General features: G+C 41.1%; 1 protein-coding gene across 4 annotated transcripts in view; it reads right to left on the bottom strand.

Moving 5' to 3' along the window:
• GALNTL6 (polypeptide N-acetylgalactosaminyltransferase like 6) overlaps positions 1–22955 on the bottom strand; it is a 474855-nt gene that overhangs the window by 92009 nt on the left and 359891 nt on the right. For all 4 annotated transcript variants that reach the window (XM_081208891.1, XM_081208894.1, XM_081208893.1 and 1 more), the window contains exons 6-7: positions 2457–2642; positions 736–919 (exon numbers count right to left, since the gene is read on the bottom strand). In XM_081208891.1, the coding sequence (XP_081065017.1) occupies positions 736–919; positions 2457–2642 (370 nt within the window). The remainder of the gene's footprint in view (positions 1–735; positions 920–2456; positions 2643–22955) is intronic.

The following is a 22955-nucleotide window of genomic DNA, read 5'->3' on the forward strand; positions in this document are numbered from 1 at the left end:
GGTTTTGATCGCTGGCCATAACTCCACTTCCTCTCCCTTGGTGCCCTCTCCTCTCACTTTCTTGGCTGATGAGGATAAATCCCCCTTTGCATGACAGGCAAAAATAAAATCAAAGCAAAAATGGACTCAACTTTGTGGCGCCTTGGGAGATTGTTACTGTGAATTATCTCATCCACCCAATACCAGGGATAAGACGATGGCTTATCTGAGATTATTCACAAGTCAGCTGCCTTATACCCCTGTGTTTAAATTATAGCAGGATGTATATGGCAGCAACACCATCAATCATACATAGGGGCTTTGCTAGCTGAAAACAAGCTTACTTTTGATTCATCTGTTGCATCAATCCCTAGCAAAGAAATAATAAACTAATGTCTCTTCAAAGGCTACTCCATGGAATAGTAAAGAAAATCAGCACAGATGCATTTATTCCCCAATCACTCCCAATATTCCCCCCTGCTAAGAGTAAAGAACAGGAATCTTTTGCTAGCTGGATTCTTCCTTGCTCAAATGAGAGCAGGGGGGCAGTGGAACTCTAGAGAGTGATCTGCCCCTTTTTGTGATTCCACATCCTGACCTTTCCCACCATTCTCTTGCTTGTTGTAGCTTCCCACTTGCCATCTTTAATTTGAGGTTAATTTGCCCAGAAGGCCCTGCCTCTATTGCTGCAGCCACAGTTCTTGCAACTGCTGCCTGCGATGTCTCATTCTAATGCTTGGTATCGCTGCTACTTACTCAAAAGGGTCACTGGGATCAGCCCTGAGGAGCTCTGGCGGAATTGGTATTCTTTTGTAGTACATCTCCCAGTCGAAGGCTCCACGCATGGCATCTCCCGCTTGCGCCTCGTACCCAAAGTGATTGTGGTCAATGACATCGATCATGGGACACACAATGGTCTTATGGTTTAGTGCAATCTGATCTGAAAGACGAAAGCATAAAAATACAAAAAAGAGGGTACGTCTAGCCAAGCCATCTATCACATTTACCGCAAAGTAAATCCCTTAGGCTTTTACTTCTCCTCTTCCCCCGCCCCTCAAAGTTTTGAAAATTGCCTCAGCATCTCCCCATGGCCCTAAAATCATTTCAGTTTTCAAATCTGCATCCGGCCTCTATCTGCAACGGGCTTGACGCACTCGGCCTGTTATTAGAAGCCATTATAGTTCTTCAAAGAGAGTCACATCCCAGCGAGACCCACAGAAGTCAAGTCATCTATATCTCTGTCACTTTGCTGCTCTAAGCTGTCCCCAATCTGTCACCTAAGGAGTCAGCGAGCAAGCAAAAAATAAAAAATAAAAACCAGAAAGCAAAAGAATTGTCATTTTAGCTTTGAGTGTGTACAGCAAGAATGCACTGAGAAAATACTGCTCATTCTGGCTCCTAAAATATGAACATCAGACTTCTGCAACTCAGCTTCTTCTCTGATAGCAGCTGAGGGCAGATGCAAGGGAGGAGCATATCTATTTAATTCTCGCCTGTGTCACTTTGACACAGAATTCTGTTCTGTTGATGTTTTAATCTGAGCAACATACCCATCTCAAATATTTAAAAAGTATATTTTCTCTCAGCATGTATATTTTGATGTATAGTTAAGTTGCTGAGAGCTGTATTACAACATTCATGAAAAATGCAAAATCTGGAGCTTAGGTCAAATCAAATCAAATCTTTTCTGTTGCGGCCAATGACCAGCACCAACGAAACAAAACAGAGAGCCCGTAGAACATATTAGATGCATAGCTATGATAGCTTCTCTTGGTGGGAGCCACTGATGAAGATGGTAAATGGCCATTGATTAAGATGGTAAATGGTCAACACGCTCAGATTTCCAAAGTTCCAGTGAAGTAACCCCCAAATATAACAGTTCTGAATTATTTTCCAGGCAGATGTGTCAGAATCATCCAAGTGGACATGTTGTCCTCCTGGTTCAAGTGCTGTGTATTCCATTGTTGTTCATCCAGCCTCACTAGGTTGGACAACATAAACAAATAATTATATAAAAGGCACAGTATGTGGGCAGATGTTCTAAAACAGCTGTCCCCCAACATGGTGCTTTCCAAATGTTTCAGAATACAACAGTTGTGCTGGCTGGGGCTGATGAGAGTTGTGGTCCAAAACATCTGGGTGACACCAGATTGGGGAAGGCTGCTTCAAAACATGCCTCCTCAAGATCCACTAGTGGGCGACTCAAAGCTACCAGTGCTGAATTCAGCCCAAATGAATAAGAGTTCCATCCTAAACATTTTAATTCTATTCATGTTTCTTCTAATCCTATTTTGCATTACAATCTAGGAAGTTTCACTTCCAGGTCCAAATATACAGGTGAGTTATAGATGCTGTTGGCTGGTTGTACTAAATAAAATGTTGGTAGCCACATTGTGCATCCTGAATGTATTCATGAGATAAAGTATATGTTTCAGTACCATGAAAACCCTAATGTTGTAAGTTCCAGTATGACTTACTAAGTAAAGGAGGCAGCCAGTTCACGTTGACTTCACAATGGGAGTCGAGGAAGGTCAAGACTTCTCCTTTAGCTATTGACGCTCCAAGTAGTCTGGTGCGAATGAGCCCTTCCCGTTTTTTGGTGCGTACAATTCTCACTTTGACAAAACGTGCCATATATTCCTCCAGCTTTTCTCTCAAGTGTTCTGCAAAGACATGGAGGAGAACATGAAAACATTACCTATGAACAGTTGAGCTGAGAACATATGACACTGGACACCACATAATATTTACCAACACAGAACTCAATAGCTTTCCTTTCTAGCTCATTCAGAGTTCCTTATTATTTGTAGAACCCGTTCTGAAATGCTTCATAAATTGCAAATGTTCTTCGTTTAAACACACAGAGGAAGCCAGTGACATTTTAGACCTTTTCACAGCACATTCACTGTTGGCAAACTTCCATCTACCATATAATCACAGCCAAAATGTCTGCAGGGTGTTCATTGACCCTCCAGTGCCTTCTGCCTAAGGCCAGATGAACATTCTGGCATATGGTTTTGTAAATGATGCCCTTTCCAAGTGGGCTTGCTAGTCCTGTTAATTATGCAAAAAGACACAGGAAAAAAATATTAACATTGGGCTGTGAAGTCAGGATAACTGACAGGCTTTGACGGGTAAGGCCAAGACGGAATCAACTTTAGAGCAATCTCAGCAATTGGACAACAGCTTGTAGCAAGTGAACAGTTGCAAAGACTTTGCTAATAAAAGCAAGCAGTATTTTGTCTTATTCAATCCTTCTGTGTTTGCATCAGGAGACGGTGCCTTTGGGAGTTTTCCCTTTCTCTTTTTGCCTTCTAATTCAGCGTAAACAACAGAATTGCATCACCGCCTGCAGTTTTGCCCTTTCAAAAAACAACTTTATTGAGTACATTCATAACAAAAAAAACACTGCATGAAGCACCTCACCCTATCCAATTCATTTCTTTCTTTGAACAGATCAAACCATATGTATCTACAGTTGTTAAGAATGCCCCCAGCCCCCCCAAATTGACCCAGTAGTCATTTAAAGTGAACCTACCTAATCAACTCTTTCCAAAACAATAAGTGAACCAAAGCACACCCACCCTTTAAAATCCACACTTTCCAAAGTTTGCAATGCAATTCTCTAGCCAAGTAATGTGTAACAAAATGCATATATTAGGGTAAAGTGCATAAAATGCATATATTAGTGAAAATAACACAAAAAAGAATTATTTGCAAAGATGTGCATTTAGGCAAAATAGTGTGGAGAAATTCACACCAACATGCTAAATAATTTTCACAATGCCTTCTTTTTAAAATGCAAACTTGTGTGGAAACGCAGAGAACTGAACATAAGATTTGAAAAATGCAAAAGGAACAGAAGTTGAAATGGAAAAGTTCACCTGTTCCTACCATCATGGGCTAAGCTAGCCATGAATGCAATTAACTGTGTGAATGTGATGCAAGCATGTGTGCATGGTTTGTTGTGTAAATAGTAGGGTTGTGCACTGGATTTGTCTGAGTCCTGAGCCAAGAGGGGCAGATTCAGAGGGGCTTGGGCATCAAATGAGCTGGATACTGACAGCCATGGATCACAGAGCAATCTGTACTTGTAAGGGCGTGAGGCATCCAACAAGAAGAAGAGGCAGGCACCAGGTGGGAAAAACCTCACAAAAAGTCCAAGACCTACTCTGACTATTGGCTGCATATTTTCAGAAGGTAGTGGGGGTTAGAGACACTAACATGCTCCTTGTTTACATATACTTCACAGAATGACAGTTGCCAGGTTTCTCTGGAAAGAGGACATGACTGTCCAACTGGTTTGTTCAGAGCATGAAGTGGTTGCATGGAAAGTTGGGAAGTCTGCTCAAAGCTGGCAAAGTCTAGCATTCCCATAAACCTACATACTCTGTGTCAAGAGTAGAAGCGGGGGTGTGGGGTGGGGAGGGAAATGTCCGGGCAATTTTTCTGTAGAATGATATTGTTATGTGGAAAAGAGAAATCCAACTGAAATGAAATGGCCATTAAATCTTGGGGAGACAAGACATCCAGGCTATTTATTGTCAGTGGAATCCATTCAGGAAAGCTTGCCATGTCAATATAATATTCAGCTAGGATGCTTTCATTTGTATGCTGGGGTATTGCATAAATTTCACTTCCAGGGACAGGCTGGAGAGCGACAACAACAACAACAACAACAGGCAGCATCCCCACCGCCCGGGCAATAAATGGAGCACCTCAAATAGAGACGAAGCCAGGGTTCTTGTCATTAAACAGAGAGAGGAGTCTCCTAATTTGTAATTTTAAAAGAAAATATCTCATTCTTTTCTTCACATTGTTTATTAAATGAGGTAATAAATCATACTGCTGATACATGCCAGGCACCTGCCAGGGTCTAAGCTGGCACAGGAACAGACAAATCAAGAGTTATGCAGAAGCAGAAGTTTTATAGGTTGTCAGTGGTATGACAAGCAATGATGAAGGGCAGCATTATGGCCCCTTTACTGATAGCCTATAAACAAATTCTCCATTGTAGGTGTGTGTGTGTGGCCATCTTTATCTTCATTTAATGCAGACATGAGTTTATAGAAAGAATAGCAGCAAGACAGTTGCTTTTTTCTCCTGGTAATTAAGTGTGCCCAAGCAGAATGCTCAAATGCTTGGTTCAGCTCCCTGAGATGCACTTAAATCAAGGTTGCCAACCTTCCTGCTCATATGTTAGAATTGCGCCTGCCCCACTGACACGGCCTGGCCCTAAAGTAGCTATGTGGTCACAAGAAATTAAAACAGTGCAGCATGAAGTGATAGTGAAAGTTACAGAGTTTGATTTTCTGCCTGCCATGCAGTTGTTAAAGATGCAAAGGCACTGCCCAGAAAATCAGTGGTAACACTACAGTGGTACCTCGGGTTAAGTACTTAATTCATTCCAGAGGTCTGTTCTTAACCTGAAACGGTTCTTAACCTGAAGCACCTCTTTAGCTAATGAGGCCTCCTGCTGCTGCCGCACCGCCGGAGCACGATTTCTGTTCTAATCCTGAAGCAAAGTTCTTAACCTGAAGCACTATTTCTGGGTTAGCGGAGTCTGTAACCTGAAGCGTATGTAACCTGAAGCATATGTAACCCGAGGTACCACTGTATTTGATGTTTCTCCTCCTCTAATACGGTAATTTATCTGAATTGAGGCAAATAGGGTATGAATGACGCCTACACATTTCTTCTTCTTCTTCTCCTTCTCTCTCTCTCTCTCTCTCTCTCTCTCTCTCTCTCTCTCTCTCTCACACACACACACACACACACACACACACACTGCTTAATACACAGGTGGCTTCTAAGCATTTTACAAAACATAAAAACCAATACAGAATAATTAAAAATATACCATAATTAAAACGAGCAATAAAACAACCCCATTAAAACATTAAACTATAAACATCCAAGACTGAAATAACCAGTGAAACAATTCCAGTCAATCACCAGTGCAAAATGCATCAAGAACTGACAGGGAGGGGGGGTGCTCAACATGTGCCTTGCCAGTCCCTGCTCTGCGCTCCTGCTATGGAACAAAAAACATCCATATGGTTTATCAAGCTCCAGACGGGTGGGATGAGAGGGTCTTGACATTGGGTGGTGAATCGTACAGGATGAACAGATGGCATCTTCAACTCATAGAAGGGAACGCTGAGGAACTTGAACCCAGGGCACCATGACATGCTGAGAAAGCAGATTCTCAACAATGTGATGGTATACTGCAGCAAAAGCCAGAAATATCCTACCCTGGGCGGAAAACTCCTAAGAAGACCTACAAGACAACCCAAAGGGCCACAATATATTCATTTGTGTGTGAGGGGGAGTGGGGATGATTTTTGTTTTCTTTCACATTCATACTGCTGTTTTTTTCTTGGAACATATTATTGGATACAATGGATAGGTGCTATCCATTTGATTATCAGATAAAGGGAGATGTGAGAGCAATGCTCCTTTAAGAGCTGGACTGGAAGAAGAGCATGGACAGATGCAGAGAGGAAATCAAGCAGCAGAACGTAGAACTGTAGAGTTGGAAGGGACCCCGGGGGTCATCTAGTGCAAAACAGGAATCCTGCCCACAACCATCCCTGGCATTGCCCAGTTCAGGTTTACATTGGCTCATTCTCTCCTACACTCAACATGCCCCCGTAAAACAAGCCCACACTTTAGCTGGATGCCAGGATCAGAGGTTGGGGGGCCCCTAGGGCGTGATTGGTTGTATTCAGTTGACTACAGTGAATTTTGTTTGCCGTGGGGGGGTGCACTGAACTTTCTAAAAATTGCAAATGTGAACCCTGTTCTGGAAAGGTTGGTGGCCCCTCTTCTGGTTGTAATCCCTACAACAACACTGTAAGGCAGGCATCCCCAAACTTGGCCCTCCAGATGTTATGGGACTACAATTCCCATCATCCCTGACCACTGGTCCTGTTAGCTAGGGATGATGGGAGTTGTAGTCCCAAAACATCTGGAGGGCCGAGTTTGGGGATGCCTGCTGTAAGGTAAGTCAGTATGACGATCCCCCATAACATAGCTGGGAGGACTAAGGCTGAGAGAGAATGGCTTGCCTAAGACCACCTAATGAGTTGATTGCGGACATGAGATTTGAACCAGGAACTTCCTGATCCATGTTTTCCTCTCTTAGTCACTATTCTGCACCAGCCCTAAATATTAAAGATTATTTCAGAGGGAGCGAGGAAGACACACAAATGAAATGTGACTGAAGTCATGGTGTGAACACACCCTAACTGTTTTCTTTTTAAAATATGTGAAGCTGAAGTTTTGTACTCAGACCCAGTGTCAAAGAAAGTGCTTCAGGAATTGAATGTGGCCTGAACAGAATATATTTCCTACCTCAAAGCTACTATTTTGTAAATAAGAACACAATTGAGGACATGTTAAGAAATAAGATCTGTGACTGGCCTCATAAATATCTCCATCTGAGATTATATAGCATATATAAGATTATATAGCATAAGCAGCCTCATAATTTCTCCTCTGTTTCTGAAGTGTGTATGTGTTTAAACCAACGTACTCATTATACAGGTAAAATTTATATAGTAACTCTTTCCCAAGGAGTTCAAGTGGTAAGATGTCTTGGAATGTTAAATGAGCTAAGCGATTTTGTGGCCTGAGAAACAGAGGCATGGTTTTTGTGATAGAAATAAATACTTTGTGAATGTCGTACGTACATTATCCGATCATTGTTAACACACCAATGTCTAAATGACACCCATATGACATAATTAATGGTAACAATTTCAAATTGCTCTTGACAATAACTTGTCAACTAAGCCAAGGTTTACATATTTATGAGATTGTGAAAAGTCACTCCAATTTTGCAACCTGTCATTTTGCTGACATTTGCTTTGCTTTGCCTGAAACCCTCTCTGACATACTTCTATTTTATTTTTATTTTTTAAAAATCTCTTTAAAACATACCTTAAGCTACTCCTGGCATTGTGGAAAATCATTCCTAATACCTGCACCACTCACCCCAAATGGTCCCAATGTACCACAAATTTTCACAACTCTACAAAAAATAACAAACTGCTGTCAGAAAAGAGAAAGGTTGTGATTTAATGGTGTGGCAGGCAGCGGAGATGCCCTGTTTCCAATGTCACATGTAGAGATGATCAGAAGATCAAGGACGCTGCTAGAGCTTTGTGCCTCCTTCCCACAGTCGCTTAGCCAGCTTTGGGAAGGCAGAGAAAGGGCTGGGGAGAAACTTCCAATTTTGGCCTTGCTCCCCCAGTCCTGTGTACTTTTGCGGCCCACTTGGTATGGAAAGCTGGACTACCCTGGTCTAAGCCTAACCTCCTCACAGGGCTGCTGTGAGGACAAAAGCTTCTATCTGGGAAATTAGAGGAAGACCTGGGCAAATGTAATAATTAATCCTCTTCAAGCTTTCTGTGCCATTAATATATTTGTGCAATCCTATGTGTCCTTACTTAGAGTAAGCCTATTAATATTTACTCAGAAATGAGGCTCACTGTGTTTAATGGGGCTTTCTTGCAGGTTAAGTGTCCATAGAATTACAGCCTCAGTGGCCCTTTTCTGTAGTTTTGCCAGCTCTAGGACACCCTCATCAGCTATACGTGTGGTTCTTAACTTGTGGTTAGTTGATGTGGTATGATTAAGAGGAAAATTTCACAAGAAAATACATTTGTGTCCTAGACTGAAGTTTTATTTTTAAACAGACACAAACTATAAATACGTTTTAATTATAAAACAAAGTTCACTTTTAACAGAGTTCTTTAATGAGGCACTTGCATTTTTTTGGTATCAGTTAATTACTTTATGTTGGGTTGAATCAAAGAAACACACAGCAGCAGGTCATTCTCCACAGATAGTTTGTTTCATTGCTTTGTTTTTATTGAAGCTACCAATGAGGATCCCATTAAGTGTGACATTGGAATGGGGATTAAAACTTTCAAGCTTCAGAGTTCAGGATGCTTGTTCCTCTGCACCATCTTCTGAACCATCAGTCTTCTGAGGAAAATGAATACTGTAGACTAAGCTGTGGTTATGCAGACATTGTTGGACTCCATCTCCCATCAGCCTCAGCTAGTGTGGATAATGGTCAGGGATGACAGGACTTGTAGTTCAACAGCATCTGGAGGGACACAGGATAGCCACCCCTTCTCTAGAGCTTCTTTTCTATTAAGCATGCACACATATATTCTGCTCAAGAAGCATTAAAATAATCTATATCCCCTCATTCAATAGAAAGTTCTAGAAGTAGACATGTATAAATGTGCTTCAATAAATTCTGACATTTTGAGCCGCTATTTTCTGTTCTGTTCTGCTGCAATTGGTTTCTTTTGCACAAATCTTGCTTAAATATCACTGTCCACTGATGTGGTAATATACATATTATTTTACATATAGTATAAAATGAATGCACGTATCTCGGCCATCTATAGAGCTTTACAAATCAATTACCTTTCATTTAGAAATGAATGAATATGTCTCAGTATCTCCTTTCCCCAATTTTGACTTCTGTTCTCTATGTTTTATTCTGTGAACCACCCTTAGATATTATGTTGAAGGGAAGTATATAAATCTAATAAACAAAATAAAATTTCCCTGAAAGTTTTGTGTGTGTGGAAAAAAAATGTTCTCATGAGAATACATCAGCAGTTATTGGGATTGACTGGTATTAGGATGGAATGACATGAAAAATACATTGTTTACTTTTAGGAAATGCTAATGTTTTACCCTAAATTGGCAGTTAAACAACTGAGCTCCAACTGAAGTTAATGGGGTGCTACACCTGTGTAAGAGGTTGAATTGCCCATGGAAAGTGATATTTGCTCCTAAGAACAAGGATTAGGATAGAACTATGCCAAGTCAACATATCAGTTTAAAGCTTCACATTCAGATAAATTTGAGTTTTGGTAAGATGAAATTCTTCAGACAGGAGCACTGTTGTTCAACTGCCTTTGAAGAACCTCAGCATATTTGGGGAAGCTGCAGGCAACACAATACAACTTTTCGATCCATTGCGGTTCTCTTTGAATGTGCAGCTTTTCAGTTTTCAAAACTGCTTATTCCAATAACTCTTCACAGGGACTTTTTAGCTTTCCTGCACTGCAGAATATTATGAAAACAACAACGTCAGTAAGTCCATATTCCATCTGTTCCAACAATTTCAATGTTACCCAAACTTTTTCAAAGCTCTGCAGCCTCGGAACAACAAAACATTTCGTTTATTAGGCAGTGATCTACCTGGAGACTTGATTCAGAATCTTGTTATCAAGGCAATCTGCTGTAGACTGCTTTTTGGACTCCTTTGGACTTTTTATTTATTTTAAAAGAGCTAATCCTTCACTTTGGGAGACTTACTGGCTTTTTAAATAAGGCAGTGCTAAGCCCTTTTAAACAACAACACTGAACGGAGGCGATAGTTATTAAGGACCAGCTCACTCTTCCTTTCTGGCAAAGTGGTTGAGCATTGCTTGCAGGATGCAAACTTTCCCCAGCCCTTTCCAGTTTGCTTTTGGCCTGGCCATAAGAAGTCAATAAAATATGAGAGGGCTAGTATTACTTCATGGATTTTACCAGATCACCCAGTAGCTTTTGTTATTAAAAAATCTTTGAATACTGATGCTACATACTGTAGTGTAGTATGAACTAGTTTGGAAGGAAGTCAACATTGTGCTGGGTCCCTCTGTGCTACACACTGCAATTCACAACAAGGCTAATAAAATTTGCCTTCCCTGCATAGAGTCACAATCCGTCTATACTTAAGTTTCTGATGCATGCCAAGTGGGAAGGAAGTTAAAAGATAATTGCTAAATATATGATAGGAATAGAGAGATTATTGGAATGTTGTGTAGATATGCAGTGCTGTCACAAACATCTGCCTGATGCAAGTATTTGCAACAGAAGCACATTTCAAATTAATATTAGAAAACAATTAAATGAAAGCTTTCAAAATTGGAAAATATATATATGGCTGCCATCAATCTGAAAACAATACCCTGCCAGCTATAACATGTCAGTGTTGGATTTATGTTATACAGAAATAGTTCAGCCTCCATAAGCTGATGAGTGTAGCTTGTTGGAGGAAGTGAAAGTGAAAAAGGAACAACATTCATCGAATGAGCCTGCGATGCTCTTTTAGTTCTGCAGTTGCTGATAATGGCAGCTATTCCAAAATAGATAAGACATCATCAGTATGAAACAGCTGTGCAAAAACCTCATTAGACTGAATGGCATGATCAGCCTTTAACTGGCTGTACTATCTGTGATAGTCTTCTAAATATTTCACTGAAAGCGTTTTGAAGATTGCAGTTACCAGTTTGCTACACCCTCGTTTTGATTAATTTCACATTTTATTAGGTTCCTTTTCATCAGGTAATACAGAAACAGGCAGCTTGCTCAGAAGCAAGGAACACTGGGAATTAATCATGAGCTGGGGAAGGATGGAAAGGAGAATGACAGCTGATTTGTATATTTCAATCTTTTTCATGTTCAGGGAGAACGCCAAGCCACCCTAGTGGGTGTGTTACATTTAATCTATAAGCTTTATATTCCTTTCTGAATAGATGAAGAGAAACACCTTAAGTTACGCCTTCAAATCTCAGGAAGGAGGCTTAGAAATCACAACACTGCAGAAACACAATATATTTCAATTTGTGTTTACTTTCCCCCCTTTTTTTATCTGCTTCAAGTCTCAAACGTATGAAACTACTACAGTGGATCACACTGAAGCACTGTGATAAATCCCAAAAAGCCAGTGCATCCAAGTGGCTTGGAATGAGGATGCTGACCCCAACCATCATTTTCTGGGACATAGCTGGGGTGATACATGTGACTTTTGCACAAGACAGCATCAGATAATGCCCCACCTATAGGCATTTTGGATACGACAGAACCATCTGCTTTGATGCAAACATATACTCTTGTTATGTTTTTTTTAACCTTTTCTTAGCTTTATTTCTCAGTTCCTTAAAAATACATATAACATTAATTTCTTTATTTTATTACATTTATATCCCATGTTTTCTCCAAGCATCTCAGCCTAGCTCAGCTTAGCATACCTAGTTCCTTCCCCTCCATTACTCAGCCCAATCACCTGCAAACTGCAAAACAGATTCATTCATTGATTTTATACATCACAAAACATACAAAGAACATGTGTTTTAGGCTGACTGAAAAATAATTCTGTGGCATGAGAAACTATGATGAAGAGGGTACTAAAGTTAAATCACTGTTTTAATCCCTTGTCTTGTTCAAAGCACAAAAACAACTTAGTTATTAAAACATGATTTCCAAGATGATTAATTAGATGTACTTTATATTCTCCCATTATTAAATACAAAGATAAAAGAACCCCTTTAAATGAGATTCTAAGGATCTCCTACTACGGCAATGATTCTCTGTATTAAAATGTCAGAGGAGTGGAACCAATGGCATATTACCATTTATTTACAAAATCGTCTAGGAATCAGTGGTATACCACCAAAACAATCACTATGCAGTAATAACAAAGGGGACAAAGGGTATCTCAGGAACTACCAAAATAACCACTCTCTCATCAACTGGAGGGTGTCCTTTGCATGGCTGCGCGCAGTACCCCAGTCCCTTGAGACTCTCTGGCAAAGTTACTGGTCTGCCTCCCCACGTCACTGCCTTTTGAGGTTCCCACCAAACCTCAGTTCAAATAAACCTATTTGTGGTGCGGGGAGGCAGAGCCAGTGGAGTGGACCAAAAGTGAGCAGTTTTCACTTAGTCCGCTCTTCGAGTATAACAACCTGTGAGCACGCAGTTAGCTCCAGAGCTTCACCCACCTCATCCTCCCTTTATTTAATGCCATTATTATTATTATTATTATTATTATTATTATTATTATTATTATTGGTTAACTTTTTCCTTACAGGTATATGGGCGCTGCTACGGTCCTATGATGGTTGCTGTTAAAGGACCGGGAAGGATTTCCCCTGCGTTGGCAGGTTTCGCCTTCCCTGTAGCAAATTGTCACAACTTTGGTGGTTTTAGGCCTTGGGCAAAATCCTTTAGTCTGTTTTCCCCAGGGGGGAGAGTGCGTGCAGTGGTGACATGCACGCTCCGTGGCGGCGATCCCAGGGTTCCCCGTTAAAGGGGCTGGGTTGGAGGGGAGTCACTGGCCATACACTGAAAGGTTGTCAGTGCACTGAAAGGTTGTCAGCATTGTGGCGAAATTGGGGTGGGGCTCTCTGTGTAAACAAACATCTTCCAGAGCCAGCCCTGTCCCCAGACAATTCTGACTAACCCTGATGTGCCCCAGATCCCCAGCTGGGGACTGGGAGGGATGCCCAATGCCTAGCCAAGGTCTTCCTATATCTGAAAGTTTAAATAAAAGTTGTGGCCAATTTAATCCCATAACATGTTGTCATGAGTCATTCATTTCTTCTGGGTAGGCTCTTGGGGATGGGGAGTCTCTGCCTGGGCATGCGAAGAAATGGATGGTGTTAGCTAGATGTCTTAGAAATTATATAGTTAGAAGAAGCTTGGCTTGATTATTCATCTTATGCCTCCAGTGACTGAAGGTCTTTGCCACAAGCAGTAGCACAAAATATTCAGAAGCACATAGCAACATGACACTCACAAACACATGCATCAATATGCTTCAACGTATCAGTGGCATATGGTATGGAAGAGGTGTGATCAGTGGGTGCTTTATCGCTAACTCCTACCATGTTCATTGAATATGTGGAGGGATTCATTTGAGCATTCCTTAAGAAATATTTTGGATGGGAACAAAAATATTTGGCTTTTAATTCAACCTTTAAAGATTAAGACTGATGTTCTACCTGCCTGGTGCTCCAGTTAAAGGGCTGTTGCCTTTTTCTGTAACCTTTGGCAGCAGGATCTCAAACTGGGGGGAAGCTCCTGATTCATCAAGGAGTCAACAGTTGTTTTCATAGAATCTGGAGGTACAGGTGTCTCTTCAAGGCTCAGCAGACAATACGTTAGCTCAAATGGCAGTGGAGCCATATGGGAAAGACTGGGGAGTGGATCTATTTCCTTATTGGGGCTACTGTTGTATGAGGACTGCAGATTCAAGTATTATTGGGCTGGGGTCATGACATGTGTGCAGGGGATAACATGGTCCCTGCCTTGGATAACAGTGGCAGATTGGACCAGAATACAACTCTTTACCCTTCTCCAAAAAATAACAGCATGCCATTCACTTCCCAGGGAGTAAATATTCAAGTACTGCATTTGGGGATGACATTGCATAGGACACAAAGCTTGCCTACCACTCCTGTCGCTGGATGCGTCTCCCTTCACCAAGAGGGACTTCACAGAAGTAGACATCTGTGCATAGATCCAAGGAGGCCTTACTCTATACACATATACTGTCCCTCGTAATTATGTGCAATTCGCTAGTCTTAAATATTGCCAGTGATTTAATCAAGACTCTGAGAGTCAGCAGCTCTTCCTTCCCACTCTCTGTAACACAATGTCTAAACATGTCAATCAATGAGAGAGCGAGAGCTGCAAGAATAGCCACTATATTACCCACCCACTGATTTGGCTTATTTGTTTCAGTAGACATACACAGTATCTATGATTGCTGTCCAACACTAGCATCTCCCTGAAGGCAACAGTCATCTGCAACATTTATACGCAATTGTTCAGTATCTCACCCACAAATCTCAGCTCTTTGACCTGAAAATTCATCTTGTATCACTCAGACTGTTTTCTTATTAATGCAGTCCACTAGGGATTGCAGTTCCATTAGCTCATCCACACCTCTTGAATGATTAAATTGTTGGCACGCCGGAGTGCTGGCTGTAGGTCCCAGCATCACTATGTAATAGTTACACCAAGTATTCTGAACTAGAAGCATTGGAGACAGTTGTATAAATCAGGAATGTAGAATCTGTGATGCTATTTGTGATGCTGGCTGAACAATTAAATATAACATTTGATTTGTTGATATTGACTCTTCCCCCTTTTAAGATGGCCTCAATTTCCTTCAAATTATAGAGTTGATAGTTTGACATGAACTCAGTCCTTTCATTATAACAAAGGGCTTACCAGAATATCAGACGTCCCTTTAATTCCCTTGTAAGACATTTAACAGCGCGATCCTAAACACTCTTATGTGGTAATAAGTCTCATTGAGCATGGTGGGCCTTGTTTTTGAGAAAACATGGACAATTTGGGAGAACCCATTGCTTTAAAACAATTGCTTCCAGTTCAAAAGAGTCAATCTATAAGGGATGTGCCATGTGCATCTCCATCTAATGTTCATATTTTTAAAATACAAATTGCATCAGCTAGGAGGAGCTTATAATTCATAGGATCAGAGCTTGTGTGGAAGAGCAATTTAAGCCTTCCCTTCCTTGCTGCAGAGCTAGGGAAAATTTATGTTCTCAAGATAGTAATCGGCACTCATTGGTATATTCAGAGAAAGGATGTTCCTCAGGATCATAGCTGGGGTAGAAAGGGTTAAATTGCTCCTCCACAGTGTGTTGACCACTGTTCTGATTCCATTAATAGTTAGCCTCTTTCAACTGATGCAATTTGCATTTTTAAAAAGCAAGCAACACATTAGATACAGAGATGCATTTGGGCACTGAGTTCTGGGGTAACTAACCTATGGTTGAGATGCTGCTGAACTACAACTCCCGTCAGCCCAAGCCAGCAATGATGGAAGTTGTGGTTCAGCAGAAACTGGAGAGCCACAGTCTAACCACCCCATCCTAAGTGACTGCTCTGCCTTTCTCTCTTACTGGTATTGATCCTAAACAACTACTGCTTTCGCCACATTTTGCCAGATACATCAACTCTTTTTTAACAGCTTTTTTGATGAACCACAGCAACCTGTATGTGCATCTTCTGAAATGCATACAGGGAGGGGCCATTGCTTCTTTTTATGCTGAAGAGGAAGAAGATATGCTTCCTCTCTCTGGATGCCATTATCCTGGCATGGATTGCTCCTCCATGCACCTGTCATTGAGGAGGAAAACATGCATAAAAACATAGCTGGACACCATGCATCTAGCAAATGTTTAGCTTGGCCTTAAAATGAAACAATAACAAACAGCCATTCTCCATAACAAACAGCCATTCTGCAACCTGTTTTATCTAAGCTCAGGCTGTCACTAACCTTACTGCTGTTCAGTTAAATTTTTTTGCTAAAATACCACTTGTCATTGCAATTATAAATGGTAATGGTTAGATTGAGGTACATTACACTTACTGGGTCTCTGCATGAAGCACAGGGGGCAGGAAGCTGTGGAGAGAGTCTTGCATGGCTTTCCACTGCCCTCACTTCCCAGAATACTTTGGGAGCAAAGTGATGTGAAATGACATGCAATGCTCCTAAGGCATTCTATGCAGTGCAGCCAACAGGAAACTGGAGGAAGGTGTGGGGCTTAATCTTTAAAAAAAAAGAAAGAAAAAGAAGAAGTGGGGGGACAGAAAATTTTTGTCCACTTTGTAAGGCTAAGGGAGGTAAGTAGCTAGTCCCTCTAAAAGAATTTCAGAGAAATTCCTCTTGCCCCCATTATATTTCAGGAGGGTTTTGTAATAAATACTCAATATTTTTTTTTGATATAGCTTTAATTAAACAACTCACTGAGTATCCTGCTGCATGCCTGAAATTCAGTCCAACGCAAGGCACCTCAGAATCACTTCCATGCTGTGGATATTTTTTGGCTAAAACATGTCTGTATGATGACAAGATGATGACTGGATGACAGATGGCTGTGGTCCATTACCCCTCACACAATCCTATACCTTTAATGCAGATATAGAGAAATCTACCTCTTTTTTTTTGGTACCATTCGAGCGCCATTCTTGTACTGCAATCTGAGGAAGGAGTCACAGAACACAGCAGAGAAATGATGGTGATGAATTGCATAAATGCTGCCTAACTATTACGAAGAAACAAATATGTGCCCACAGAATTATTTCAGTGGCTTCTTGACCCCTATTAATATTGAGAAGGCCTTCAAAGAGGAAAGTCATTTTGATTAGGAAAGAGTATTCTTAGACGCTTGTGTCTCCTGGCGCTTTCTGTTATGCCACAGTTTTATTCTCAATCTGGCTCTAAGACAGCTCATTGTAGCACAGCTTCTTCATTTGTGATTTGAGAACCCTGTTGGCTGGTATCGCAACTCCCAGCGAAAACAAGAACATCAAAAGCAAAGCATAAGCTGCTTGGGCTTCTGAAACCTTGCCAGAACAGTGCTATATACTGCTCCCCCTTTTTTGGAGGGGGAGCAGTTGTTGCTATACATTCTTTGTTGTATGCATCGTTAAAGGAGAAAAGACACAGCGTAGCATTCTAAGAACAAAAATGCCCCGATGACTTGCAGTGATAAGAGAAAGAAAAGGGCGGGGGGAATCAAATCACAAAATGTATTAACTATTCAAAAACCATTCCTCCCACTCTTTATTCTGTGTCAGGCAGGGAGTTGCAAACTGTTCAAAAATAAGCCTATTTAAGCATAGAGGCCGGCTAGGGAGAATAAACCTTTGTAAATTTGCCTGAGTTTAAATGGCGCTCCGATCCTCTGAAAGAGCTTAAGATGCCACAGCGCAGATAGCAGTTTGAACCACTGCAGTTAAATTGCAGGCCGCATTTGAACTGTACATTTAAAGCGGTATCATCCCACTTTAAACAGCCATGGCTTGCCTCAAAGAATTATGGGAACTGTAGTTTAAGGGTGCTGAGAGTCGTTAGAAGACCCCTACAGAACTACAGTTCCCAGAATTCCATGGGAGAGAGAGAGAGATTGATTGTCAAGCCTCTGAGGGAACTGACACTCTGTGAAGGGAATAGGGTATTTCTAACACTCTCAATCCTGCCAACCTAGCAGTTTGAAAGCACATCAGAGTGCAAGTAGATAAATAGGTACCGCTCCGGTGGGAAGGTAAACAGCGTTTCCGTGTGCTACTCTGGTTCACCAGAAGTGGCTTAGTCATGCTGGCCACATGACCCGGAAGCTGTTTGCAGACAAACGCCGGCTCCCTCGGCCTATAGAGTGAGATGAGCGCGCAACCCCAGAGTCGGTCACAACTGGACCTCATGGTCAGGGGTCCCTTTACCTTTTAACCCTCTCAAAACCCTTAACAAGCTACATTTTCCATGATTCTTTGAAGGAAGCCATGGCTGTTTAAAATGGAATAATACTGTTTTAAATGAATTGTTCTCAGGACAGACAGCCCTGAGAAGATCTTGTCTACTATTGGGAATTCTACTTCTCTTTCCCTTGCTTTTTGTTACTGCTGACACAGACCACACAAAATCCCACTAGCACATGGGATTTATTCCAGTCTTTGTGGATCCTGGATGAAAAAGCTCATAGGATGCTACACAAAAGTATTAGCAGAAGTGTAGATCTGAACTGATATCCCTTTGCAATTTACTCATATGATAATATTATTTAAACTTTAAATAATATCAAATATAATATGAATATATGACAAAAGGATAAACAATTCAAACTATATGTGACATTAACCATGTAGTCTGACCTTATGTGCAAGATTTTTCTTTACAAATTGCTGGGGGAGGAGGCAGAATCCCAATAAGCTCCTCAGTGCCTGCAATTGGCACTGTAAAAAACCTCCTATGCACTTCCAACAGCAGCCAATGAGACGGTATGGGTGGACCGCTCTTGCTCTCCCAGCTTCCCAACATAATGTGTCCACACAGGGTGGAAAAGCCAACCTGACGCTCCTGCCACCATGCACTGAGCTCCACATGCCTCAACTCTTCCCTTCCCTTCTCAGTAAGCACCAGCGACCCACCATGTTAGAAAGCCAGGAGAGCAACAGAGCCCCAGCCTCTGCTACTGTACATTTCAATTGTTAGGAAGGAAGTTAGGAAGGAAGGAAGGGGAAGCTGATCCAGGTCAGGATCACAGCAAGGGGGTACAGAGTCTTTACACATTGACTTGAGATTGTAGTGGGAGTCCCCAACACTTTAACTAGATACAACAGAAGGAGCAACGGCTCTGCAGAGATAATTTCGCCCTGTGCTTGGTAGCATCCACAAATGATCTCTTTATTATGATTTGCCACTGAACGATTGCATTTGTTGGTCGCATCTGTAGATCATGTCATGTTCTTAGTAGAATCCTAACTGCTCAATATGTTACCCATTTTTGGTCTATCCCCATTTTGAAATAGTTGTGAGAACAGCTATTTTTCAGTTAAAAAAACAAAACAAAACAAAAAACAAAACACACCATTTAAAGATGCCCTTTGTATAATAAGTAATTTTCCCACAGGTACATACTTTTATAAGCTTCTAAAATTCCTTGTAATCCAAAGTACTTTAAACACATTTGTCTCCCCTAGCATGTTCTCAAATGTGGTGTCCAATCTTTTCCGCCTAGCTAATATATTTAATAATCCACAGCTGCCTTTATCTGGTTGGAGAGTGTACAAAGATAATAAAAGTTAAAAATAAACCTCCATTAGTTTTAAACTACCCTTTTGTGGAAATCTCAGGCTTTCTGATAAATGCTTCTGATGGCTAAAATGATATTTCCCAAGCAGAGGAGACTGAATTCCTAAAGCTATTAACATGACCTCAAAAGAAGTGTGCTGACATTTAACTTTAGATAGGAAGGCACTTCGGCAGTGATATTATTGAAGGTTGAATTTAACATGTAAAGATGTATGTGTCTACAACTGCAGAGATAAACAGTGACTTTTTCAGCAGGGCACATGGAGAAAAACAAATAATCACCTCAGTTTTCAAGAGGCAGCATTCCTTCTGTCTGAAAAAACAACAACAGAGGGGCCTAAATTCAGCACAAGATTTAGGCATCCTTACACCCGGCAACTGCAGTGCGCTTAAGGAAACTTAAGTCTATGTTGGATTTAGGCCATGGTTTATGATAGTCAAAGACTAGTTATAGGATTGAGCTGTACAGCTACAATAAACCATTATGTACTAGAGATTGGTACAAACCCCTCCCAATGAACCTAGAGCAATGTGTCATGTGCACACTCTACACATTAGTTCAGGCAAATGATGGCCCAATTTATGTGAATCTTACACTTCAAAATAGCTCACTGGCTTTGGACCTCCTTAGACCATGTAGACCAAATAATTCTTAATAGACATGGCTAGAATTGCAGTGCAAGTGTGTTAGAGGTCAAACTGTTTTTAATCCATGTATTTCAGAACTGAGCCCAAGCTCTACCCACCGAACCACAGAAGTTGCTATGCCAAAGCAATTTAAAAGTGCATTTCATGTCACGCTCCTACACCCTCACTCCCTCAGGCACCCATCTCTGACTCACTATACTCAGTCATACTCTGGCCAAGGTTCAAAGGGAGGCAAAGAGCCTTGACACTGAGTATCTAGAAATATAAGCACTCATCAATATTCTTGTATGAAACCCTTTTCATTTGAACTGCGAACACTGCAAGGATAAACAACATTGGAAGAAACGATACATAAAAATACACATATTTGAAAAGAGGTCCACATGATTTTGCCAAATGTCAACATAATCAACTCTACATCAATATTAGTGTATTACTTCATTTTCTATAGTATGTGATACTTCGCTGGTAGACTACCACTGCTGCGTGACACCATTTTCTCCCACATATGGTTATCAAGGATTTAAACAGTCCTTTACATATCCTGGAAGGGACGCAGGTGGCGCTGTGGGTTAAACCACAGAGCCTAGGGCTTGCCGATCAGAAGGTCAGCAGTTCGAATCCCCGTGACGGGGTGAGCTCCCGTTGCTCGGTCCCTGCTCCTGCCAACCTAGCAGTTCGAAAGCACAACAAAGTGCAAGTAGATAAATAGGTACCGCTCCGGCGGGAAGGTAAACGGCGTTACCGTGCGCTGCTCTGGTTCGTCAAAAGCGGCTTAGTCATGCTGGCTACATGACCCGGAAGCTGTCGGCGGACAAACGCCGGCTCCCTCGGCCTATAGAGCGAGATGAGCGCGCAACCCCAGAGTCGGTCATGACTGGACCTAATGGTCAGGGTTCCCTTTACCCTTTACCTTTTTTACATATCCTGGATAGAACTATATAATCATATCCTAATATGTTTCCAGGTAGTTTTGTGAATTTTAGGACCAAACCAGAAGAGTTGCCATCCATGCAATGCACCCTTGCATTAATTGCTTTTTAAAAAGTACATAGGAGGTGTGGCAGATCAGAACAACAATGGAAGGGCAAAGGATTAAATCCTGCTATGCCTCATGCCAGGATTGCAATCTAAATCTACTCTGGTTTCTCTTCAGATCGTATAAATCTTTCGCCTTTTACTAAATTGGGGCTCCTATGTTTGCTATTTACTTTTAAATGAGGCATTCACTGAATTGCTAATTGCATAAATGGTGCCTCATCTAGTTTGGCCCTTGGTAGTCTGAACATTATTTGAGTTTTACAATTGTTTTCTTTATCAATGTGCAAAATTAGCATATCCAACAATGTCACTGAACAGACACTTGTTATGGCAATATACCATGAAGATGGGATTACTAACCATCATAACTAGGGAAAAATGCAAGTCATAAATATTTGAAAGCCTTTGTTTTTATTCCTGTCACGTATTGTTTATCAAACCTAAGGTATAATTCCATATCAGAGGTTTAGATATAGTCAAACATTGGTCATAAAGCCATAGGTCCTCCCAGGAAGAGTGGAAAGTCTTGTGAACAGATAAAAGGAAGAGGTACTGAGGATTCTTAGTTTTAAAAAAGGAAGGGAAGAAAAACTGGATGCCATAGAATGTTTATCTGGAAGCAACTCCCACTGGATTCAGTGGGAAATTGGAAGCAACAGAGCATGGCCAAATCTAATTTATGAGTAGGAACTCATAAGAGAAGCCTGTAACAAGAACAACCCTATCCATGTTTACTCAAAACTAAGTCCCATTGTGTCATTGTACCTTACTCCAAGGAAAGTCACAGCATGGGTGATTTCTGAACCAAGGTAAGACACGCAAATGCTAACTATTAACAATACTGCAATGTTTATGTGTCCACTATTTCTTTACAAAGAAGGCTAGGGAGAGAACCAGAACAGGTTAGGGCCACAGAACATTTCTTCTAGCAGAGAAGCAACCACTGAGACTCCTTCAGAAGCAAGGTAAGATGTTTAGGTGCTAAATACTTGTACAACTGTACTGCTTCAGTGTCTACTGTTACTTTCCCAAGAGAGGAGGCTGGGGTGCTAGCCACATGACCTCCTAGATGCCCCACCTGGTCCACTTTCCACTAGCTCAGAGTATTATACACACACTCTCTATAGGTTATCACTGGATTTTGCCAACAGTGAAATTTGAATACATGTGAAAATTCTTCCTTGGGCCAAAAGCACTCAAGGGATTTAGGCAGAAGGCAAAAGAATATGGATAAGATCAGAAACATTTCTGAGGAAGATTGTGCACAATTATTAATGCCAGCATGCCATTTCTGAAACACGTGATTAAAAATAAATAAATTATAATAGCCTGCTCACTGTAGAGTTCTCAGTTGCTTCTGCAACCTTACATGTCTGGGAAGAGCTGTACTTAATTAGCTCAACTTTTTGACCATCTGTATAGTGCTCCAGGCCATTTATTGCCTTTTCAAGAGACAAGTATTAAAAGATGTATAGCTCAGACTGACATAATCCAACAGAGTGGAAAGGAGAAACTTCAAAGCCAGTGACACACAAGGCTTAAGAAGAGCTCTCTCTCTTACTCTGTCTTCAAAACTCAAATAATTCTATGTCTAGTCAAGCGACACTTCCAATAAGATGGCAAAGCTAGTCTTTGGTTATTACATATATTTAAAAAAGTCTTTAGAAACTTGGAAAGTAATAGAATTACCTAGACCCACATATTATAGTAAAAAAGAAAGACAGACCCTAGAATACATGTAAGTGTAGGGAGGAAGGCCTTGGATTTTACAGGCAGGAAAGACCTTGGGTTGCTGGTGTCACTAAAATAAGTTCCTGACACTGAAGCAAAGTTAGCTCCAGGTTTGAGGGCAAAGTATATG

Source organism: Podarcis bocagei (assembly GCF_964188305.1).
Source record: "Podarcis bocagei genome assembly, chromosome: 9".
Lineage (NCBI taxonomy): Eukaryota > Metazoa > Chordata > Lepidosauria > Squamata > Lacertidae > Podarcis > Podarcis bocagei.